Source organism: Aquarana catesbeiana, linkage group LG01 (assembly GCF_042186555.1).
Source record: "Aquarana catesbeiana isolate 2022-GZ linkage group LG01, ASM4218655v1, whole genome shotgun sequence".
NCBI classification, from domain to species: domain Eukaryota; kingdom Metazoa; phylum Chordata; class Amphibia; order Anura; family Ranidae; genus Aquarana; species Aquarana catesbeiana.
The window spans coordinates 600,774,702-600,799,465 of NC_133324.1; the positions used below are offsets into that span (position 1 = coordinate 600,774,702).

The window sequence follows — 24,764 nt, forward strand, 5'->3', positions numbered from 1 at the left end:
TGGGTGACCCTAGCCTATACTCCCCTAGTAGTTCTGAAGGCGTCTACTTGAAATCTTCTGAGGGTACTGACGTCTACATTCTGGAACCCATTGCAGCAATATTTATTGGGTCTAAATCATCAGAGTCTTCTTCAGCTTCAGCTCTTTCAGATGGGACTGAGTCCCCTCCCCTATCATCAGGGACCTCCACATCTACCAGGGGCTTTTTGGCTCGTTTAACTCTTTTTGGCCACTGACCCCAGAAGCTTTAAACACAACCCAGTGCCATCTCCTACAGAATATTTGACCGTCTCAAGCCTCTAGATCAGGCAAGGCCACTGGTCCCTGTGACTATCTCTGACTCAGAGTCTGTGTCCCAGCAGTCTATCTCTGAAGAGACTGTCACTCCAGAATTTCAAGAGGTTATTTAGGACCTTAATGATGCACTGTGTACTAGCTTCCCAGTTTAAACTAGTGGTTCAGCCCTCTGTCCTGTGTTGACAGTAACCTTAAACTGTCAAACCCTCTGAGCATGACTCTCACCACCCACCACTTTAGCTGAAGCTTAGAGGTTTGTTAACTTGTCTAAAAAGCCTTCTGCAGGAATGTGTGCCCACACTTCTACCGTATACAAGTATTACTTAATGTGCATCCTAACTCTGTACACCTTGGCCTTTGTCATTAGGCAGGAAGTTCACCTCTTCTTCTACCTCTCAGGGTAATCTCCCTGTCTCTTATTTATTCCCGACTCCTTTCAGCTATCCTTTCTTTTGTCTTGAGCTTGAACTATTCAGGACAATTGACCTATCTTTCTGGATCAGTTGGTTCTGGCCATGATCCTTCAGCCTCCATTAGGTGACTAAGGTGGGTTTTTTTGGCAGCATCTGTGGGATTCCACTTGCTGGAGTGCCTCTATCAAGGGCTACCATCTGGTTCCTCAGAACAGATCGTTCCCTCCACATTGAGTACATTTTCTGGTTTGAACTCCATTGGACTTCACCTAGGTGTGGCAGTGCCTTGGCATCTGGGAAGGAGTCCTCCCTGCGACAGGGGAAGTAGCCTGGTTTCTGAGCTGGATATTACTGAGAGAATTAGTATGTCTCACGCTGTCTCCTTTATAGACAATGCCTTGGAAGCTGGCTCTTCTCAGTTGGTAGACTCTGCCATGAGAGGAATGGTTTGCACATCCAGGAGCATCACAGAAGCTATGCAGTGGATAGCAATTATCACTAGAGGGGCCCTCTGCCTTTTGGGATTGTCAGCAGGTAGAACGAACTAGTTTCATGCTACAAGTATCCTCTGGTCCTCCAGATGCCCTCTTTTGTTCTTCCCGAGTGAATGTTTTTAGCAGTTTTGCTAAAAAGCAAGTTCTTCACTCCATGACTGTTAATGCTTTGCTGGACCTGGGTGGATTAGACATTTCTTAGACCATGGCTTCAGGGTTAGGCAGGCTCCACAGAAATTTTCTTCCAGGCCCTAGTGACACCGCTAGTGTTAGGAAGGATGTTTTAGATTCATCCTCAGGTTTTTCTGGAGATTCCTATCTAACAGGTGTGGGGCTGTGGTCTAACTTCCACCTCTGCCTACCCTTATACAGGTGCACCCATGCACCCTAACTTTAAAGTCAGCTCAGCTCATGGGATTGAACCCTTGAGTTCTTTCTTTGTCTGTCTAGGTAATTCTTGTCTTGGAGATCTATCCCGTTAACCCTAATGTTAATATGTAGACTGGCATTTTTTCTTTGCTTGGGCCTGTTTTCTTTGTTCTAAATTCCCTCTTGAGGGTTATTCCCTGTGTTTTTCTGTTGACCATGTCCATTGTGATATCCTGGTGGATTTTGGCTGCTCAGATTTTTGCTGGTTTACATTCTAAGCTTCCTTCCATGTGCAGTCATTCCCCCAGGCGGTGACCTTTTCTATCCTAGTACCGGGCATCAGGTTGATTCTCTGTATTCTCTCTTTAGTCATGTTGGTACGTTTCTTTCTATTTAATAGGAAGGCTCCACCTCACCTGGGCTCAGATTCAGGCGGCTTCTGGGGTCTAGGCAGTTCCCAGTCATTTTCATAGGACCTGTTAGAGATTGTTGCTGTGTTGCCCACCCCTCAACTTGGCAAATTTTGGATGTTAAAATGTATTCCTCAATGGATGAGAAAGAAAAGTACTGTGAAATACTTTTCTTGGAGTCCATTAAGGGACATAGGTCCCTCATCTGTGTTTCTGTTCATGTTCCTGGTACTGCTTTATACTTTTGTTACCCTGTTCCAACTTTTTGATAATTACCTTATTTTATTTTTAAATTGGTACATTTGCTCAGTTTAACATTTTATATACTTTCTATTGTGAATAAAATATACAGTAGGTTTACGAAGTTTGCAAATCATTGCATTCTATTTTTATGTAAATTCTACACAGCATTCCAACTTTTTGGAACTGGGGTTGTAATTCTGATCCAGCTCTTTGTAGAAACAAGCACTGCTGCGATATAAATGTGTAATAACTGAGCTTACATTAGAAAAATGACAAACAGTAGTGATGTGTTTTGCATCTACTAACCAACGCACTGGTTCCACTGATAGTGCTGAACATAGCCTTGTGGACAACCACAGCGATATCCTCCAAGGACATTCTGGCACCCATGTTGACAGCGGTGGTTGCCATCACACTCATCCACATCTGAAAAATAAATGATGAACTGCTGCTTAGCTCCCTGTGGTGCATGTATTTTTCTCTATATAGAAAAACCAATACAAAGTGATGAGGTCAAGGGCTATGTTCTCTTACCTTCACAGTTGCTGCCACTGTTATCCAGTGAAAAGCCTTTCTGGCACTCACAAACGTAGCTACCAGGGTTGTTCTGGCACATACCACGGGAGCCACACAAGGTTGGTTGAGCACTGCACTCATTGTTATCTGGTTAGGATGAAATATAAAGTGATGCAAATGTATCTGCTATACTATAGAATTATACAATAATAAAAATATGGAGTTTCTTACCAATGCAGGAGGATTGATGCTGAGTAAAGCCAGGTGGACATTTGCAGTTGAAGCTTCCAATCGTGTTAACGCACAGGAATTGGCAGTTGTGCTGCTTGGTGGAACATTCATCCAGATCTGTGGAAGCAGTGGATGCTCTAAGTTACAACTTCCACTATATTCATGTAGTTCACACCATAAGTAAGTAAATTCTACAGATTTTATTTTGTTTAATATATATATATATAAATATATATATATATATATATATATATATATATATATTGGTTTTCAAATAAAGAAAGAAAAAAACAAAACTAAAAAGCAACGAACAATGGCTTCTCATGTCTATAGATTTCAGTTTTTCGCAGTTAGCTGGGCTACAAAATCTGCCGTTTCATTGCCTCTTGTGGGATACTGCATATCTTTGTATAGTCAACCATACTGAGCAAAATGATTTCTGTTCTACTGTACCTTTGCAGGTCTTGCCATCTTCTTGCAAGATGTAGCCTCTTGGACAAGAGCACTGGTAGCTGCCCTCTGTATTTTTGCATATAAAGTTGCAAGGTTTAGGAGACTGAGAACATTCATCCAGATCTGAAAAAAATAAAAATAATTGAGAAATATTCATAATGCTATATATCTCAAATATAGCAATATGGTGTATTTTGCAATCTGATTTTATGAATCTAATATTCAAATGTGGTTTTGTTTCCAATAATGGTAACATATCTTACCAACGCAAGTTGTTCCAGTAATATCTGTGGTATAGCCCAAGTTGCAGTGACAGCGGAAAGACCCAATGGTATTTATGCACTGTCCATTTTTGCACAGGTTAGGAAGCACTTTACATTCATCAATATCTAATGCAAAGAAACAAAATGGGCTTTTTTATTATAGAAGTCATACCATTCCCATAATATAATTCTTGGCCATTTCAAAATTTCTCTGCCTTTACCTCTGCCATCAGTAGTAAAGCCAGGGCCATGTGGACACATCTTCTTAAATGGTCCAGTTCCAGGAAGGGGACAGAGTTCACACTGGTTACCCCAGCCTCGCCCCACATTACAGCAGCATTCTGACTTGGTGACCATGTTGCGATTTGTAGATGAAAGTTGGCACATAGTTTGAAGCACTTCAGTGAAGCAAGATCCTTGGCGTGTGTCTAAGGACAAAAACAAATAATTTATTTGCTAACAGCTAGGAATAATTAATTCCACCACAATTTTAAAGTAAAAACCTCAGGCACCTTCAAGAGCAGGAATGTTCATTTTTAAATATTCAGGTTTTTAAAACTATTCTTGCAGATCCTAGTATTGATTTCCATTAGTCATCTTTCTGCAGTGACAGAAACCCTCTGTACTGATAATATTACATTTTGTGTGATGAGTAAACATTCTGCATACTACATTCATGAGCTGACACTCACCTACTTTAACTGTCTCTGTGTTAAGGCTGCATTCACACAATAGTGTTTCATGAACATGGACAAAATTGTGAAATTTTGCGCGCATGTACGTAAGGCGCAAAAAACACTTGCAACGCTTGCAGTGCCATTCATTGTCAAAGGCACCCCAAACATCCAAAACAGATGCATGTTTGCAAAAACAAATGCGTGACAAATGCAGCAAAATTCACAGTTAGAAAACCTGTGAAGCTCAATGCTCAAAAGTGCATGAGTTACTTTGCTGCATTTTTGACATGTGCGACAGCCTATTAAAATGAATGCATGTAGCGCGAGAAAAGCTATAACGTGAATGCAGCCTAATGCCACGTACACACGGTTGGAATTTCCGACAACAAATGTTCGATGTGAGCTTGTTGTCAGAAATTCCGACCGTGTGTAGGCTCCATTGGACATTTGTTGTCAGAATTTCCAACAACAAAAATTTGAGAGCTGTTTCTCAAATTTTCCGACAACAAAATCCGTTGTCGGAAATTCCGATCGCGTGTACACAATTCCACGCATGCTCGGAATCAAGCAGAGGAGCCGCACTGGCTATTAAACTTCATTTTTCCCAGCTCTTCCTAATTGTTGTACGTCACCGCGTTCTTGACGTTCGGAATTTCCGACAACATTTGTGCGACCGTGTGTATTCAAGACAAGTTTGAGCCAACATCCGTCGGAAATAAATCCAGGATTTTGTTGTCGGAATGTCCGATCGTCTGTACGCGGCATTACAATGTATTGGCCAGTAGATTTTCCACTGAGATTAAATGGGCCAGTACTTCACTTTAACAATTAGGGGGAATCATATTGCTGAAAGAACCTTACGGCACTGGATTTTTGCTTTAATGAAAGTGTAATTTTGTATCATTTCTGCTGCAGTACACTTTCTGTATCTTTCCTCTATATAAAATAGTCTATAGTCATTGTATCAAATGAAAAGCCTTTCTATTGAAATATGTGAAATTGAGTTTAATCTTCACTTAAAGGGCACTCACCAATACATTCTGTCCCAGAGGCGCTAACCTGGAAACCTTCATTACAATCACACCTGTAACTTCCAATAGTATTCACACAGCGTCCATTGGGACAGATTCCAGGCTTTGTACGACATTCATTTTCATCTATTAAAACAGGACAACATAAAGCATTACACCATCAAATTTTTTTAGGAAAGTAGAGAACTGCTAATGCTCTACCTGCAATAGAAATTGTCAAAAATAAAAAATTGTCACCCTGAAATGAACATAAAAAACTATTCACTAAAACAAAAAGTAAAGAGCTAACTACATATGAATACGTGGTTGGTGCATTTAAAGCGGTTGTATACCCGCTGACATTTTTTTTTTTTTACCCCTACCACATACTAGCTCATTATGAACTACTTACCTTAGAACGAGGCGTCGGTATCTTACCTGGTCCACGCCGAGGGAGCTGTCATGTTGCCTCGGCGTGTCTTCCGGGTATCGCGGCTCCAGCGATGTGAGTGGCTGAAACCGCGATGTCGTCACTCCCGCGCATGCACGTGGGAGATTTCTTCCCCGGCAAGGTCCGGCAGCTGCCGGGCCTTCAGCCGAGAATCCCCTGTGCACATGCGCCGCTGCAGTCAGCGGCTCATAGCAAGGGGAATATCTCCTAAACCATACAGGTTTAGGAGATATTTTTTTTACCTTCAGGTAAGCCTTATTATAGGCTTACCTGTAGGTAAAAGTTAACAAATAGACTATACGACCACTTAATCGTAATAATAATCGTAATAATTGTCTCTAATAAGCAATGTTCAGTTTCTCTCTATACAAATTTCATGGTCTTTGACTTACCCATGCAACCTTCCCCATCTGGGCGCCGCTGCATGCCTGGTGGGCAGATACACATGAATGTACCTATCAGGTTCTTGCACATCATTCCTCGGGATTCACAGTCATGTAGACCTTCTGCACATTCATCCAAATCTGAAAGACACAGAAAGCTGTATGGGATGGGGGTCTTACTGGCAGACGTTTACTAAAAGTACCCATTTCAGATTGCTAGAAAAAAATAACATAAAGCAGAAATTTAATTCTTTCGGGGCCTTACATTTCAACAATAACACAAGCAAAAAATAAATCTACAGCATAAAATTAGTTGGGTAAACATCCATGGTTCTAGATAATATTATGGCTAACAAAGATCATGAAGAAAATAATGACCTGGAAACTGCCCAATAAGATTTCATACCTTTGCACATCCTGCGGTCTTCTCTCAGAGTATATCCAGATGGACACGTGCATTCATATGATCCATAAGTGTTTATGCAGCGGAAAGCACACAGAAGTGGGTTTGTGCACTCATTGATATCTAAAAACAACAAATAGTCTAATGTAAAAATCAAATTTGTATGGGTGTTTACCGCTTTCGCTAAGCATTCCCAGAGCATTGTAACCATAACAGTTTTGTACAAAGAAATCAAGTGTTAAAAAGGGTGAGTCTGCTGATAATGTTTAGAGACAAACAATTGATTCTACTCTACAGTTTACAATACAGGCTGAATTTGAAACTAGTATATCCTGATATCCTTTCAGTAAGGAGCTAGATCAAAACTAGTAGAGAATTATGTGACACTAAGGGTCTGTAGTGAAGAAAACTTAAAGGAGAAGTATGGTCAAAGCTTTTTCTCCTGTGCTACTTCTCCTGTGGGTCACAGGAGTGCAGTTAGGTCTGCAGTCCTGTAACGTGTTTTCAGCCAACAACGTCACAGACCCAGTCCCGGCTCTGAAAAGATCCCAACCATATAGTTGTGATCCACCCAGAGGCCTGAACTGGCAGCTAGCTCAACCTCTCAGTGCGCCGCTGAGAGCCTGAGCCAGCTGCTCCCACCCCCTCCACAGCTTTGCACTCCAGTGAGCTCTGGAGGGGCAGAGGAAAGAGCAGGTGACTGACAATCAGGACCGAGAGCTGAGCGATTAGTGGTATCTGAATGCTCAGTTCTTGGTATTAGAGGCATCGGGGGATGGCTGCAGTTGGGATTGGTGCTGCTGCAGCCATCTAGGTGAATATGTTTGTTTGTTTTTGTATTCCCATACTTTTTTTACACATAATTAGATTATACTGAAACTGAAACAATTAAATTGACTACAATCATTAAACACAAACAAATTAATTAATTTGATAGATACAAATCTGGGTCCTCTGCCATGCTGTTATCAACCCATAGCACTTGGCTGGTGCTTAAAGACGAGGGCAGTAATAAATTCAACCCCTCTTAAAACTTCAGACCAGTCTAATGTGTCATTTTTATTGTAAACTTTTTTTCATGACACAATGAATTTCATTTTTTTGTGTATGTGTGTGTGTGTGTGTATATATATATATATATATATATATATATATATATATATATATATATATATATATATATATATATATATATTAGAATTGACACAAAATGCTTCCTGTTGTTACCTTCACAAGTCATCATTGGTCCTGGTTCGAAACCTTCATCACAAGCACACTCAAATCCTCCAACCACATTGGAGCATGTTCCATTTCCACATGGGTTCCCAATGGAGCACTCATCCGTATCTGCATAAAGCGAATTATATTTTATTTTTTATTGTGCATTTTTAACTAATAAGCACAAACTCTAGCCATGAAATCTTTACCATGTTCACTTCATTTGCCAGTATTTTTATTTATTACATGTTGTCTGTTTTGCTTACCAACACAGTTAACTCCTGTGTAGTCTAGATTATACCCAAATGGGCATTCACATCGGAAAGAGCCATCTGTATTAATACAGACTCCATTGACGCAAACTCCAGGGTTCTCTGCACATTCATTGACATCTAAAGAGATAAGAGAGAAGAAACTACTTCTGAGCCCAGACTTATATACAGCTACATAAACATTTCCTGTAGTGTGTGGAAAGATATGTGATAAGGGTAAAATATACATGCTCATACTTGCTGTTTGGGTTACTGACCTTCTCTGGTATCTCCAGCGTTAGGTATAGAGCCCAAACCATATGGACAGAGTTCCTGAAATGCCACTAAACAGAAAAGAAAGAACACAATATTAAACAGTAAAAAGTAGCAATGCCAACAGGCAAGGGCCTATTCACACTGAACTGGAGAGCTGCTGCACACTAAACAGCAGCGGCTTAGTGTGCAGCAGCTGTCTGTTCTGACTGCAGTGAGCCAACGGTAGGGGAGATGTGATGCACGTTTCAGCCCAACACACAGCTACCCTTTTTTTTTACAAACTTTATTTGAAGTGCACAAAGGTAACACTACTACTACATGTGATTTCACCCGGAACTCTGCGATAAAATTCAGCATATCTGAATTTATCACAGCTCACTGCACCACAGTTGTCTGTGTGTGTGTGTCATCCAGTTTGGAAAAATGGCGGTCCCTGCACTTTATGTGAACAGTGCCTAAATCTAACTGCATCCATTAGAAAGTTAAAGTGGTTCTAAAGACTGAAGATTTTTTACCTTCATGCATTCTATGCATGAAGGTAGAAAACCTTCAGTGTGCCGGTCCCTCAGCATCCCCCCTAATACTCACCTGAGCCCAATCCCGATCCAGTAATGTGCACAGGAGCAGAAGCTCACCTGGGTCTCTGGGTCTCTCCCTCCTCATTGGCTGAACACAACAGCGGGAGCCATTGACTGTCAATCGCAGCCAGTAAGGAGGTAGCAGGGGTGCAAGGTCGAGCCACCCTCTGTGTGTCTCGGGAGTAAGCATTCTTGCTCTGGGGGCATTCAGCAGAGGGGAGGGGCCCAGAAAACAGGAGAATGGGGGGGTGCTCTATGCAAAACCATTGCACAGAACAGGTAAGTATGACATGTTTGTTACTTAAAAAAATATAAAACTGTAACCTTTACAAACCACACAAAGATTGCAATTGAATAGCCATTCCAATTTATATTTTGAAGATTAAATCAAATGTGATCAACACTGGTATAATAGTATTAACAAAGACTACATTGTTCATTGAAAATGTGTAGATAGTTTTTTATATGGCTACTTAAAGTTTTGTTTGAAAGGATACCTGCAGTCTAATTCAATTAAAAGTGCTTATCCCTAGTGCAATCAACTACAGAAACCAATTAAAAATCAATCTCTTGGGTCCAAGTTATACAAGATCAATTTTTTTTGGGGGGGGGGGGGGGAGGAGGAGGGTTACAGCCCTTTTAAAGATTCTTCTCAAGCCAACTTTTGCTTCTTTATAGATTGAAGATGACATAATGAAGCTGATTTATTAAAGATATTGAAAATGTTTACACAGTAAATAATGCAAAAATGCACTTCAATTATCCAATCATTGCAGATGGCATAAGTAAACAGAGGTTTTCTTTTCACATACGGTAATTGGATAACTGAAGTGAAATTTCACGTAAATTATTATATCAATTTCTTTAGGAAATCAGCCTCTCTTTGCAGTCTTATAACTTTCATAAAAAAAGTTTTATTTCACATAATCTCCAAGTCATTTTATTACTTACAGCATATGTTATAAAATCATTAAACAAGATTTTTATCTTCATCTAGGAAAGTTTTGCATTGTTTGTGTTTTTGTATTGTCTGATCAGTTCTTACCAGTTCCTTCCTGAGGACAGAGCTCACAAGGATCTCCCCAGCCCTCACCAGCCATTGTGCTACAGCAGCACTTTGATTTTGTAGTGTTGAAGGCTTTAGGCACTGAGCACTTTCCATTATCAAACTGCGTGAAGCAGAAACTCTGACGAGTATCTGTTAAAAAAAAAAAAAAAAAAAAAAAACATTACATGGTTTATTAACCTATACTTTATTTTCATCAAATAAAATTACATATTTTATATAGGACACATGTAAAATGTGACATGCATTATTCATATACAGTTATGTATTCTTTTTAAATTAGTGCTATAAATATTAATATATTGTTATAGACACCATAGAAATTAGTCTTTGAATTTATGTAAAAAAAAATATGCTAGTAGTTACTGTATCAGACCGGCCATAGACAGCTCGAATTTCGGTCAGTTCAGCTAGCTGTCGCAATTTTTAAAAAAACGTGGCCAGCCTGCCCAGCCATGTCACTCATTCACAGTGGCCTGTAAAGGGAAAACTACAAGGTCCAGCAGACTTTGCGGCTGTCGCCTTTTATTTTTGAATGAACTACCACGGCGCTGTGGAGTTTCTCTTTCTGTCAGATTGTATCTGCTTGTGCGTACGGTATGTGAGGGCACACAGATATGCTATGTACACACGGTCGGATTTTCCGACAACAAATGTTCGATGTGAGCTTGTAGTCAGAAATTCCGACCGTGTGTAGGCTCCATCGGGTATTTGTTGTCGGAATTTCCGACAACAAAAATTTGAGAGCTGGTTCTCAAATTTTCAGACAACAAAATCCGTTGTCGGAAATTCCGATCATGTGTACACAATTTCAACGCACAAAATTCCATGCATGCTCGGAATCAAGCAGAAGAGCCGCACTGGCTATTGAACTTCATTTTTCTCGGCTCGTCGTCCGTGTTGTACCGCGTTCTTGACGTTCGGAATTTTCGACAACATTTGTGCGACCGTGCGTATGCAAGACAAGTTTGAGCCAACATCCTTCGGAAAAAATCCATGGATTTTGTTGTTGGAATGTCCGATTGTTTGTACGCGGCAATATACTGACAGATCTGCAGGAGACCTGCATGGCACCAGCGATCAGCTGATCACTTTTTTTTTCTGAAAGATTTATTGAAAAGGCTAAAGTTAGAAGCTAACTGGCTACCACTCAGCTGCTCAAGTTTTAGTAAATCATATATTGCAAGTTATGTCATTGGTTAAGAAATATACTCCTGTGGGTATGTATGATTATGGTTTTTAATCATCTGTTCTCACCAAAGCAACGACGCCCATTATCAGACAAGATAAATCCTGGAGGACAAATGCACTGGAAGCTGCCAGGGGTGTTACTACAGGTTCCAAAGAGACAGATGTTGGGTTCCTCATCACATTCATCAATATCTGAAAAGAAGAAATAATCATTTTTATCAGTATCTGAAAGAAAATAATGTTCCTCAAGGCAAATTTCTTAGAATGAGTGGACATCTTTACAGTGTTGGGGCTGTAGACATAAAACTGCTTTAATCTGACTCAGTAACTAGCTACAGGATAATATTTAGCCTTATGCGTCTAATGGCATTAGTGATTCCACTTCAGACCCTTCTCCACCCTATGCACCACACAGATATACAGTACATTAGTACCATTGCTCACCAATGCAGTTGTCATTCTGTACCGCATAACCTGGAGGGCAGATACAGCGGAAGGATCCTTCCAGATTTTGACATGTGCCTGGAGCGCAGGTCCCAGGTAAACTAACACACTCGTTAATATCTGAAAAAAATGAAAACAAAAAATGCTCAAACACTGCTTCAAAATCTTTCAAACCATACAATTTCTGGGATGTATTATTAGCATGACTATAGTACCTGGGTAATCCTTACTTTTATTAATGTTTCTGATTGGATCATTACAATGTGTAAAGTTTGTAAATAGATACATATATGAATGATAGTACTTACCAATACAATTTTTCCCATCTGGGGTGATTTCATAGCCTTCTTGACACAGACACTGGAAGGAGCCAATGTTGTTGATGCACTGTCCATTTCTGCATACTTGTCCCACAAGGGAAGAGCATTCATCTATGTCTGTGTGATGAGTCAATAAGAAATGAGCACAATCATTTCAAAGCAGTCTCCTACTTGTAAGATTTAAGAAATAGGTAAGTTCCAAAGAGCACAGGAGCAGAGCAAACACTGAAAACATACCCATGCAGTCATTGTTGTGAGTCAGTTCGAAGCCGGGGAAGCAGAGGCAGTTATAAGAGCCCACAGTGTTCTTGCAAGTACCATTGCCACAAGGCTGGCGATCACACTCATCAATATCTACAATAAAATCACAAAGCTTTAAATTGTCTGCCTCTTTTTAAGAAACAATTGCTAAACTGCATAAAAATTGTTTTTATTGTGATTACTCACCCATACACATGGTTTCGTCGCCACTTGCTTTAAATCCATTGTGACAGATGCAAATATAGCTTCCGGGTGTATCCTTACATGTTCCATGACTGCACACATTTGGGATCTCATTACATTCATTTCGGCCTAAATGAAGAACAGCATATGATGAAGACCTAGTTTGTCAAGCTGGCACTGTGACCACACAAAGATAAATTCTTGACTAAAGTTCCACTTTAATATAAGTCCTGCTAGATCGTTTCAAGCTGGCCCCTTTTGCTGGTATAGCTATGTAAAACATTTGAAAATAAGTGTTTATGCTGTTTAACCACTTCAATACGGGGCATTTGTACCCCCTTCCTGCCCAGGCCAACTTTCAGTTTTCAGCGCTGTAACATTTTCAATGACAATTGCACGGTCATGCAACACTGTACCCAAATTACATTATTATCATTTTTTCCCCACAAATAGAGCTTTCTTTTGGTGGTATTTGATCACCTCTGCGTTTTTTATTTTTTGCGGTATAAACAAAAAAAGAGCGACAAGTTTGAGAAAAACACAATAGTTTTTACTTTTTCCTATAATAAATATCCCCAAAAAAAATCGCAATAAGCGTATATTGATTGGTTTGCGCAAAAGTTATAGCGTCTACAAAATAGGGGATAGATTTATGGCATTTTTATTATTATTTTTTTTTTTACTAGTAATGGTGATGATCTGCGATTTTTATCATGACTGTGACATTACGGTGGACAGATCGGACACTTTTGACAATATTTTGGGACCATTGACATTTATACAGCGATCAGTGTTATAAATATGCACTAATTACTGTATAAATGTCACTGGAAGGGTAGGAGTTAACATGAGGGGGCGATCAAGGGGTTAAATGTGTTACCTAGGGAGTGATTCTAACTGTAGGGGGAGGGGACTAACTAGGGGAGTAGACCGATCGGTGTTCCTAGGAATACTAGTAACACACGATCTGTCCCCTCTCTCCTGATAGGACGTGGATCTGTGTGTTTACACACACACAGCTCCCTGTTCCTGCTCTGTCATGAGCGGTCAGGGGTGCCCGGCGGACAGCACGGCCGCCAGGCACGAGCATCGGCTCCTCGGTTACCGCGGCGGGCGCGCACACGCCCCCAATACTGTCGGGAAGCCGAGGATGTCATATGACACGCGCCCAGGATGGGAGATCCCATCTGCGGACGTCATATGACAATGGGCAGGTATTGAAGTGGTTAAAATCCAGTAATACATGGTCTCACCCTGCTCTGCACATGCGCAGTCGCTATATATTTTTTGGCACTGTGCCGAAAATAGGTAGATCTGCTGACAGCCTAACAATTTACTGCTACTCGGGCTCTGGGCTTCAGCAAAATGGCAGCCTCTGGCAAGAAGAAACCAGAACAATGCTGGAAGCAATTTCCAGCACGCACTAATTTTGCTAGCATAATTGTTAATGTGGAATGCATGTTCCTTGCTAAAGAACATTATTTTTTTATCAAGTTGTAAAGGGTTTAAGACTTACCAACACAAGCTCCACTAGGTGAGAGCTTGTATCCACTTGAACATTCACAGCGGTATGAGCCTGGGATGTTAATGCAATCTGCATTCATCTGGCACAGGTTCTCTCCACTGCTGCACTCATCAATGTCTGCAAACAGAAGCACAATACTCATTAATACCATATCTGGCACATTTCCACTCAATAAAAACATTTTTTCCAAAGCCTTATGATATTGACGTTAGCATGCAGAATAATGTTGTGCATTATACTACAGTAGTTTACAGTTTCCAATAGAAAATTGAGAAGTTCCTAACAAACCTTCACAGATGAGAAGAATGTTGTTGTAGCTGAATCCCATTGGACATTCACAGCGGAAGCTTCCAATCTGGTTGATGCAGACACCATTGGTGCAAATTGCTGGGATTTCACTGCACTCATCAATATCTGAACATGAGAAATATTTCTAGATCAGTTCCTAGTCTAGCACAAAATCACTATCAGAAACATCATTTCAAGAAATGCAACTGTCTTACCCATAGGTTTACCAGTTCGGATATCAATAATAAAACCAGGTGCTTGGTTTCCACAGAGAACCTGGTAATCAGCTAAATGGAAAAAATACAAAGTTGATGAATATGAGGAGGTGCAAGAAAACAGTATCACATAAAAAAAGTTTAAAAGCATCAGACTGAGGTTTCATCCTGCATGCAAGGTAGTACTGAGGTACAATCTAGATCTTTTCAGCTCATTCATGAACACACGTGCATTGTGAAAACAGTCATAGCGCCAGGCTTATTTGTTACATCTAAATACTAGTAGTTGTCAAGAAAAATCTAGCATGGGCAATGATATTTTGTGTAGGGGTGTCCCAAGATTCCCAGGGACTTATTAATAGTCTTCCAATCCAGGTAGAATCTTTTGGATCATCTAATGCCCATGAGTATGTTCGATCTTTGATTTCACAAGTTATATTTTCCATATACTGCACTGATGGTGGCCAATAGATTTTAAACAGTTGTATGCAGTTAAAAATAAATAGCTCTATAATATTAAGATGTATTTGTGGTTCTGGATGTGCATTTAGCCAATAGGGTGAAAAGGAATGCTTTGCATTGCTCCAACTGCTATTCTGACATGAGGACTAATCCAATATAGGATATGTGATTGGATGAGAAAATACTTTCTCTTCTAAGAAGGTTCTACTATGCTATGCACTGGTTCATAGGAGGGTTTTTTGTTTCCTTTAGTTCCTCTTCACCATAACCTTCTGGGTTATATTTTCTTATAAGTTAAATGTAATATTTAATTTGCTATTATTTTTTTTAAGAACCTTTAGGATAAGTGTAATGATGATATAGGACTTACCACTGGCTGGCACCGGACATGGCTCACAAGGTTTATTCCAGGCTTTTCCAATGTTGTAGGAACAGCAGCACATTTTCTTTGTCATGTTTGTAGACAGTTCATTCTCACATGTATCATTGTAGTTGCGATAACAGACGCTCTTCCTCATATCTGCGATGAAAGGGTTAGATCAGCAGTGGGTTAATAGCACTGTCATTCTTGCTTTTTTATATCACTACTTTACAACATCATATACTGATCTCTTAGATATAACCAAGAAATATGGGTCACTTGTTATTTTACAAGCATATAAGAAGTTAGTACATAAAGTTGGCCGCACATATTACAGTCTACTTAGGGCACTTTCCCACCCGGGCGTCGGTGGTAAAGTGTTGCTATTTTTAGCGGCGTTTTAGCTGCGCTTTTTCACTCGCTAGCGGGGTGCTTTTAACCCCTGCTAGCGGCCGAAAAAGGGTTATAAGCGCAGCAACGCTTTGCCGGCGATTCGGCGGCGCTGCCCATTGATTTCAATGGGCAGAGGCGCTTTAGGAGCGGTATATATACCGCTCCTAAAGCACCTCAAAGAACCTGCTAGCAGGATTTTTTTTGACGTCCTGCCAGCGCACCACTCCAGTGTGAAAGCACTCAGACTTTCACATTGGAGTGACAAGAGAGGCGCTTTGCAGGTGCTATTTTTAGCACTATAGCACCTGTAAAGCGTCACAGTGTGAAACGGGTCTTATAGTTATAGTATATTTTAACCTAACTTAAAAAGTGAATATTTGATATGCTATAGGGAACATCTAGAAAGGTTAGCTATGCCTAAAAAGTGCCCTGAAAGATTTACCTTTGTCTGGAATCTTTCCTTAAAAAAAAGCAGTGCACTCCCTAGTATGTGAGGATACCTAGGCATGTCTGTGCCTACCACCTCACAGTTGTGTATCTGCAACATGGGATCTCAAGCACTGCTCTCTCTGACTGCTAATCCTAGCAGATTTTAACTGATATTTGGTGATTTCAGTGTTGTACTGTTCACTGTTCTCTGACACAAGGAAGCAAAGCCCTGCTTCTGCAAAGATGGTCAGTCCAGGACAAGGCACAGTAATGGGCCGTACACACGGTCCAGATATCAGGCAGTATCAGCCGATTCAAAGGAAACCGATCGACATATGGCCCGTGTGTACGGCAGTGGTCCGACAGAAGCCAGCCGAAAGTTCAGGTTCTGTTGAAAGGACATGGCCGAAAATTGTCTGCCGATCGGCATCCGATCACTGCACTCAGCCCTGACCGGTGTGTTCTGGCGGGGGGCTGTCCCCCTGTCAGAACACAATAGCTCAGCGGGGGAGATTGCTGTACTAACATTGGATTGTTAGTACAGGTTCTCCTCCTGCGCGCTCATGTTTTTTTTTCGTTCAGCCCGCTGGGTTGGACCAGGTTTTAGTCATTAATGGAGAAAGATCAGCTGCAGGTAAACCACAGGCAATACTACTGACTAGTCATTTGTCCTCTGCCTGCCTTTTTTAGGATCAGCTTCCAGAATTCAGTTCCTCTTTAAGTAGCATTTTCCGATGGGAAATGTTGGATGTGAGCTTGTTGGCGGTAAGTCCGACTGTGTGTATGCTTCATAGAACATTTGTTGTCGGACTTTCCGCCAACAAATGTTGGCTAGCCTGCTCTCAAATTTTCCGCCAACAAATGTGTGTTGTCGGACTTTCCGATCGTGTGTACATAAGTCCGTCGGACAAAAGTCCAAAGTACAAACATGCATGCTCGGAATCAAGGACGAGCCAGAAGCGTTTGTTCTTGTAAAACTAGCGTTCTTAATGGAGAAATCACGTACGTCTTGTACGTCACTACGTTCGTAATTGTTGGCCAACATTTGTGTGACCGTGTGTATGCAAGACAAGTTGGAGCCAACACCCTTCGAACAAAATTCCACGGTTTTGTTGACGGAAAGTCCGATCGTGTGTACGAGGCTGTAGATGACATCAGTATCGAAAAAAATGTTTAGTCTACTCACAGATATGCTGAGTAATTTAGTAAAAATCTCCAAAAAATGAGGGTTAAACATCTGCTAATGCTTCACAAATTCTTGGCAATGAACTTAATGCCTAATAAATGTTGTTAAGCAAGGTATTTGTGCCCAACTAATAAAGTTATTTAGCTTGTTTGCCTTTAGCAAATACACAAGTTCATGCTTTGTATATTTAATAAATCTTTAAGTGACCTTGCCAAGTTCAGTGATGATTGCATTTTAAAATATATATAATAAATTGTGAATTGTTCAAAATAGTTGAGTTAGGCTTGGGTTTATATGTTGTTATGGAGTATGTTGACTTAACTTATTACATATGTGATATACTTTGGCAAATGTGAAAACATCAAATAAGGTTTCTAATAACAACACAGAAGCTAAACAGATAAATGTAATGCATAGATCTCAGATATCATTAATAACACATACCCATGCAATTGTTTCCTCCGTTGACTTGCATATACTCTGGAGGGCAAACACAGGTATAGTTCCCAAGTGTGTTATAACAAGTACCCGGTCCACAGATTCCAATGTGAGCAGAGCACTCATCAATGTCTAGAAAAAGTTTGTATATTTCAGTTGCAATAATGGATAAAGACTGTACAAAAGGCAGTAAAAATAATATAAAACAAAATTTTACTACTTCCATCATGTTACTTTTTTTTTTTTTTAAGATTGTCTACATGAGAATGCATTTCATCAGCAAGTTATAATTAGCTATTAAGATGCATGCAGTAAGTTTAATACCTTCACAGATGCGGGTTTCCTCATTCAGGTAGTAGCCAAGTGGACACTCGCACTGGAAACTTCCAAAAGTGTTTACACAGTTGCCACCCTGACACAGGCCCGGAAGTTCCTGGCATTCATCAATATCTAGATGGATGAAATCATACATAAATTGATTAAAAATAAAATGATATCCACTAAAATAAGGGATCCATTGCACATGTGTCAGCCCCTGCTGTAACATCCTACTGAAGGAAAGAGATTTGTGGCAGTATGTGCAAATGAAAAATAATGGGTATTCTCCGGATACCTAAATGGTCTTGCTGGCAATACACAAGGAGGTTCACAGTGAACACTGACCAAATATTGGATTTTTGTCTGTGGGCAACCATTTAGTATTAACTGTGGAGTGTATTTATTTACAACACTTCTCTACATAAAGGTCAATTAACCACTGTACTGGCCAAAACGAATGTGTTTTGGGTGGCAGATATGTGCCCCCTCTTTTTGTGGGGCAGATACTTGACCCTTTAAAAAATACAGCAAAAAAACAATTTTTATCGGTACTATACTGGAGAGTGCAAACTCTAGTGCAGCTATGCATGGTAGCCAACCACCTTCTAACCAGTTTGTTCAGTTAAACTTTTAACTGGAAGCTAAATTGGTTTCTTTGCACAGTTGCACCAGATTTTGCACTCTCCAGTTTTAATAAATTAACCCCCATGTGTGACCAAATCCTTAAGGGAGGAGGGGACTGATGAGCAGGATGCACAAAGAAAAGAAGGGATGTTGAGAGTGATGACAATGTGGCTGTGTGCGGCACCTGTTTACACTTCCAGAGTCTGCCAGGAAGCTCCATTTCTTTTCTTGGTATGGACGCTTAGTTTGCTGCATACAAGCCTTAAACACTATTTTAAGGCTGGAGTTCACTCATTGGGAAGCACTACACTTGAGCAAAGATGTTACAGCAGCAACAAGAAACAGGCAGAACACAAAATGTAGGCTTACCTTCTAAAATAACTGTTATAGGATTTGGCCTGAATCCCTCTCCTCCTGGGCAGAGTGTTTTATACTCAGCTGAAACACAATAAATATAAGTATATTAGCTTTTTACCTTATTTTATGCTTTAGAAACAACAAAATAGCGAACTAAAATAAAAAAAATAGGTCTCTCTATATTAAAATATATATCCTAAAATAAGCCTTAACTTACTAGAGTTGGCAAGAGGGCAGCTTTCACAAGGGTTACCCCAGGCACGTCCCAAGGAGCAACAGCAGGATGCTCGAGTAACGCCAACTCCAATCTCAGCACTACAAGCTAGGCTAGCATCTCCTCTTGTCAGTGTTTCCAAATAGCAGTTTCCAACACGAGTATCTGTGCATTGGGGGAAAGGACATTATTCAGTAATTTAAAAGGTATATACAACAACAGATAAACGTTTTTGATTACAGAGAACATTCACTTACCAACACAACCAACTCCAGTGGGATTTAGTTCAAAGTCCTGTGGGCAGTTGCACAAGTAGCTTCCTGGAGTGTTCACACACAAGCCATTGATACAGTTCACTGGGTCAGCACATTCATTAACATCTAGAAATTAGAAACATAGGTTATAAATTGTAAAGTGTGCTTTTTAATACTCTAGCAGCTGCTCCACGTCCATCTTTCCTTACTAATGATTTTAATTTCAAACACTTTTATGGTTTTATAGAACTTTTGGTGTATTATTTATAAATGTTTTTAGTGGAAAATTACTTTTAACATCTACCCAACCACTGACTAAGCAAAGCCATAATGGGTGGCACAGTTTTACTTTGTAAAAGGTGTTCTTGAAGTTTGTTTTCCCTAATGACAGCAACTAACAGAAAACAAACAAGGATCTAATGGAAGCAATTACTAGATAATGACGATTGAACTGGACATGCTAATCACTTTTCAAGCCAGTGTTATTTTTAAGCATTGTTCATTTTGCCCAAGCCTGTACACATATGCCACAAAAGGAACAATTGCCATTTATCCAAAACACCCACCAAACACACCCAAAACACTTGGACTTCATATTCGAAAATTTATTGAGCTGTTCACGTTGTGACACGCAGCACTGTCAAACAGAGAATATCCCGTTAAGTTGGCACAGGAAATTTAAAAGATAAGAATAAGGGATTTGTTTCCTCTTTAGAACCAAAACTACAAGACTTTGTGACATGCTGTATTTGATGGACAAAGGCCTTTTACACCACAGTTCGATATTTACTATATACTGCTAATATCAGACAAATTAATTGTTTTACTAAATGCACACCTAACAAATTTCAGTGTTGCTTTTTTTTCTAATTGAGGGTTATAATAAAATATTACCATTACCAATATCTTACCTGTACAGTTTCCTCCACTTCTGTCAAGCTCATAACCATCATCACAGACACATCGGAACATTCCTGGCAGATTCTGGCATGTCCCAAAGACACAAATGTTCTGAAACGTGCACTCATCAATATCTAAAAGTACATTTAGCAGAGAGCCAAATCAATAAACTGATACAAAATAAATACATGAAATATACCAAAATAAATAAATCAGCTTGTTATCCACTTCAAAGCTTACTTTCATAAACAATGCTAGAATAAAATGTTTATCAGACAGTCTCATGTCTTTTACTTTTGATAGGAATGTTAGTATTTAGGTATTTAAATGTCCCACAAACCTTGACAAGCCTTGCTGTCCTCAGTAGGAGTAAATCCCATTTCACACTCACAGCGGTACCCTCCGGGCGCATTTAGGCAGTGACCGTTATCACACAGGTTTACATTGTCCGCACACTCATCAACATCTGCAATTGACAGAATGATTATCATCAGAGGGTGACATGAAAAAAGTGAATTTAGAGTACAAGTGAGCAAGCTATTACAATTAGAATAATTACTTTGATTTAAATAATATAAAACGATATGGATTGTCTTTAAAGGAGTAAGTGCTTAATTAGCACTATTCTGTATGGAATCAGTTCCTCATTTTACAGCTGTGACTTACCAATACTAAATGGACAAATTAAATATTATACACAAATAGGTCTTATGTACCTGAGCAAGTAAAGCCATCTCCATTGAAACCTTCATTGCATGTGCATCTGTATGAGCCAGGAGTGTTCACGCAGTTGGCATTTATGTTACAGTTATGGTCCTCTGTGGTGCATTCATTAAGATCTAAAAAGCACATAATTGATAGTTATTTTGTTTTATTTTTTTTGTATTACCAGCTTTAAACATATATTTTGTATCTTTTAATCCGTTATTATTCACTGTTTACAGCCAGCTGTGATGCTCTAAGCCAACGTTTCTCAACCAGGGTTTCATAGAACCCTAGGGTTCCTCCAGATGTTGTTAGGGGTTCCTTAAACAATGAGCAATTACTGCCTCTCAAATAAGTTCCCAATGACACCCACTATCTTTTTAGCTATCTGTAAGGGGTTATTCTTCTCAATGACCACAAATGTAAGGATAATAAGTAAGATTTATTTATGTTAAAAAATAGCATATATTCTTTTAAACCTTACAAAATGTAAGTAAGTCAGACCAAAAATTTTTATTATAACAGCAATAGACCTTTGATGACTGTCAAATGTGCAGGCAGAGTTAAATTCTGAAATAAATATTCCCCACCAGTTTCGGTGCTTATTTAGCTGTGGATTAACAGGGAGGAGACACCACTGGTGCTTTATAATCTTGGGAATAAGGGAGGAGGCTAGTAATGATTAGACATCTTTAAACCTGTCTTATCATTAATTCTTCACATCACATTTATGCGCTGCAGCTTAGTGTGAAAGACAAAGGGAAACCCTAAGGGCTCACCCACATCTACACATGTGCATCACTATGCACGCAGCATACACATGGAAAAGTGTAAAACAACCTAAATCTAAATACTGATACTTCTGCAAAATAAATAGTGATGAACAAATGTTATAAACGTACACCTTTCTTAGTTTACAGCAGTGTTAACAGGTGTAATTTGTAATCTTTATACCTTCCCAATACATAATATAGAACAAAAAAGTTTAAAAATCCAAACCTGCATGTTTTGCAGAGTAGCTAACCAGAGTCATCTGCACTAACATGCTGTATTTAGCTTCTTTGCATATCACATGTAATCTACTTTTCTTGAATGAACAGCCTGATCACAACATTGTGGTGCAGTAACACATATGTTACAACAATGCATGTTAGCACCCATTGCTGCCATGATGTGCTATTCATTTTAAACTTTTTTAAGCTCACTGTCATTCCAGTGCAACTCTGCCAAAAATGTTGCATGCACAAATTTGGGGTTATTGTGGTGCATTAGGCAGCTTTAAATGGACTGCCTGAATTCAATACTTGTTAATGTGTGCCACAATGTGCATTAAAGCACATGCATTTAAAATACCGCATCAGACCAGGCTGGCGTGAATCTACCGTACATGGGTCAAGGTGAAACCCCTTCAACAATACAGTTTCAAATATACATGTGCTTTGTGTTAAGTTTTGCATTTTAAAACATATAATTAACATATTTTAAATTTCACCTACCAACACATTTAAGGCCATCTCCAACCCAACCTGTTCGACATTTGCATTTAAAGCTTCCGGGTACATTGACGCAAGATGCGTGTACATCACAGTTGTGTGCTCCTATTTCACATTCATCGACATCTAAAGAAAAAATAAACATAAAACATTTAAGCAGTTGTATATTTTACCAGTTTAAATCTAGTATTGAACTTCTTGATAATTCATATATAAAAGTTCCCCATCATGCAATATACAAGGTTTCCCTACTTTCACCCCCTTAAACACAACTTTCCCCAGTAATGTTTACAGTAAGTAGCTTAAAAGACTGTTACTTTGCCTTTTCAGGGCAAAGCTAGCTGTCATGTCTGATCACTGTCATGTGGGGCATCCTTAACCATATGTAGGTTTCAACCCAAGCCCCATCAAAAACCTATACTGGGAATGTCTTAATAAAAGCAGGATACATTATTAAAACAAGAATTGTTAAAGTCACTCAGTATAACCAGCTGCCACATTAACTTACTTTATTACATGATTTATAATAGGGGAGAAGTTAATATACAAAACAAAAAGCTAATTATGTGTGTGCATATGTTTTGCTTACTACTACCTGTTGGCTAAAATTATTATTATTTTTTTTTTTTTTTTAGAGAAAAGCAAAGGAAGTTCACAGGACCTTAGCTTTTTTTTTTTGGTGGGGAGCGGGTTAACTCAATAACCCTACTTAGCTATGGTGTGTTTAAAAATTGCCACATAAGAAAAAAAATCAAATTCATGCACATATTCCAGGGCATAGAGGCATTGGTACACAATTATTAATATTGTTTGAAATAATATATAATATAATCATACTTTGGCTACAATTTTTACATAGTTGCATTAGTTCAGCTTGGACCAATGTAAGTGTGCAAAGTGTCATACCTGTGGGATCAACGTGGAAGCTGGAAATCACTATAATAGACATCGCTACTATAATGATTGCCGCTAGCTTCCAGGTCCCATTCCCAGTTGCTGCTAAACTTACCGAACACAGGAGATCACCCGCTAGGCACAGGTACCATTCAGAGAATACTTTGAATTGTCTCACTGAATGCAAAGTTTTCTCTGATTGGACGAAGTGAAGATTGTGACATCACCTCTCTGCGCCTCCACCTTGTCCAACCAGAGAACACTTTACATTCAATGAAAAATACAAAGCATTCCTGAATGGTGACCTCCTGTCGAACACAGGATTTCGCCATTTAGGAATGCTTTGTATTTTCTCATACTCATACTGAATGTATGTAGCAAAGAAGCCGCTTAGTATGAGATTTGGAAGCTAGTGGTGGTCACTATAGTAGCCGTGTCTACTACAGTGATTTCCAACTTTCAGAGGGTGTCCACAAGTACATTAGTCCAAGCTAAAACAATGTAAATATTTAAAAATTGCCATACCTAAACTTCAGCATTAAGTACAACAATTGTTACTACCCTACAGGTATTTTAAATGCTTACTTGCAGCAAGTAAAACAAGAAATCTCTCCCTTACCAAAAATTATGAAAACAAGTTTTGCCTATAGTTCTACTTTAAATGTCAGTTCCCCAACATAGTCCCCTCCCTCCTGGCATGCCATAGCCCTCTCTTCTTCTGGGAGTGTAATTACTGTATGTAATTGCCCGAGCGCACCCCCCCCACACCTCCCTTTACAACTCTGAGTCTGCGACATGACTTTTGGAGGTCTACACAATGGAGACCTTAACAGGTAAATAACATGCTTAAAATACATTACATGCACATATCCTTTTATGGGAAGATTGTTGTTGAAATGCATGGTCTGTTTGACAGGGTCTCTTTAAAAGAGCCTTTATATCTAAATTTGCTAGGAAAGTTATGATGTTCAAATAAATTAAAATGACAAACTGAACATAAAAGCCTTTTTACACATATCAAGCTTGTATACATAAAATATGCATACACATTTTGAATTTTTAAAAAATACAGATGCAGAATTGCCTTTTACCTGTGCATCCCGTGGTTCCCTTCTTCACAAAGTAACCCAACTGACAGTGACAGATAAAAGAACCTTTAGTGTTCTCACACTCTCCATGCAGGCAGATGTTGGGGTTCAGGTCACACTCATTAACATCTATAGAGAAGACAAAAAAGGGTAAGGTTGATTGATACTAAGATCTACAAACAAATAAAGCTTCCCCTCAGCTATTCTACAGAGCCATTA

At 39.4% G+C, this 24,764-nt stretch overlaps 1 protein-coding gene across 1 annotated transcript in view; it reads right to left on the bottom strand.

The window, feature by feature from the left end:
- LOC141107789 (fibrillin-2-like) overlaps positions 1-24,764 on the bottom strand; it is a 223,829-nt gene that overhangs the window by 9,965 nt on the left and 189,100 nt on the right. Inside the window, exons 31-62 of the mRNA XM_073598767.1 lie at positions 24,549-24,674; positions 22,567-22,689; positions 21,082-21,204; positions 20,706-20,831; positions 20,377-20,499; positions 19,469-19,591; positions 19,215-19,376; positions 19,010-19,078; positions 18,023-18,148; positions 17,705-17,830; positions 15,262-15,411; positions 14,430-14,501; positions 14,215-14,340; positions 13,918-14,043; positions 12,405-12,530; positions 12,195-12,311; positions 11,946-12,074; positions 11,638-11,757; positions 11,260-11,385; positions 9,982-10,134; positions 8,361-8,426; positions 8,098-8,223; positions 7,841-7,960; positions 6,617-6,736; positions 6,220-6,351; positions 5,398-5,523; positions 3,911-4,117; positions 3,690-3,815; positions 3,427-3,549; positions 2,974-3,090; positions 2,761-2,889; positions 2,533-2,652 (exon numbers count right to left, since the gene is read on the bottom strand). Of these exons, the coding sequence (XP_073454868.1) occupies positions 2,533-2,652; positions 2,761-2,889; positions 2,974-3,090; positions 3,427-3,549; positions 3,690-3,815; positions 3,911-4,117; positions 5,398-5,523; positions 6,220-6,351; positions 6,617-6,736; positions 7,841-7,960; positions 8,098-8,223; positions 8,361-8,426; positions 9,982-10,134; positions 11,260-11,385; positions 11,638-11,757; positions 11,946-12,074; positions 12,195-12,311; positions 12,405-12,530; positions 13,918-14,043; positions 14,215-14,340; positions 14,430-14,501; positions 15,262-15,411; positions 17,705-17,830; positions 18,023-18,148; positions 19,010-19,078; positions 19,215-19,376; positions 19,469-19,591; positions 20,377-20,499; positions 20,706-20,831; positions 21,082-21,204; positions 22,567-22,689; positions 24,549-24,674 (3,984 nt within the window). The remainder of the gene's footprint in view (positions 1-2,532; positions 2,653-2,760; positions 2,890-2,973; positions 3,091-3,426; positions 3,550-3,689; positions 3,816-3,910; positions 4,118-5,397; positions 5,524-6,219; positions 6,352-6,616; positions 6,737-7,840; positions 7,961-8,097; positions 8,224-8,360; positions 8,427-9,981; positions 10,135-11,259; positions 11,386-11,637; positions 11,758-11,945; positions 12,075-12,194; positions 12,312-12,404; positions 12,531-13,917; positions 14,044-14,214; positions 14,341-14,429; positions 14,502-15,261; positions 15,412-17,704; positions 17,831-18,022; positions 18,149-19,009; positions 19,079-19,214; positions 19,377-19,468; positions 19,592-20,376; positions 20,500-20,705; positions 20,832-21,081; positions 21,205-22,566; positions 22,690-24,548; positions 24,675-24,764) is intronic.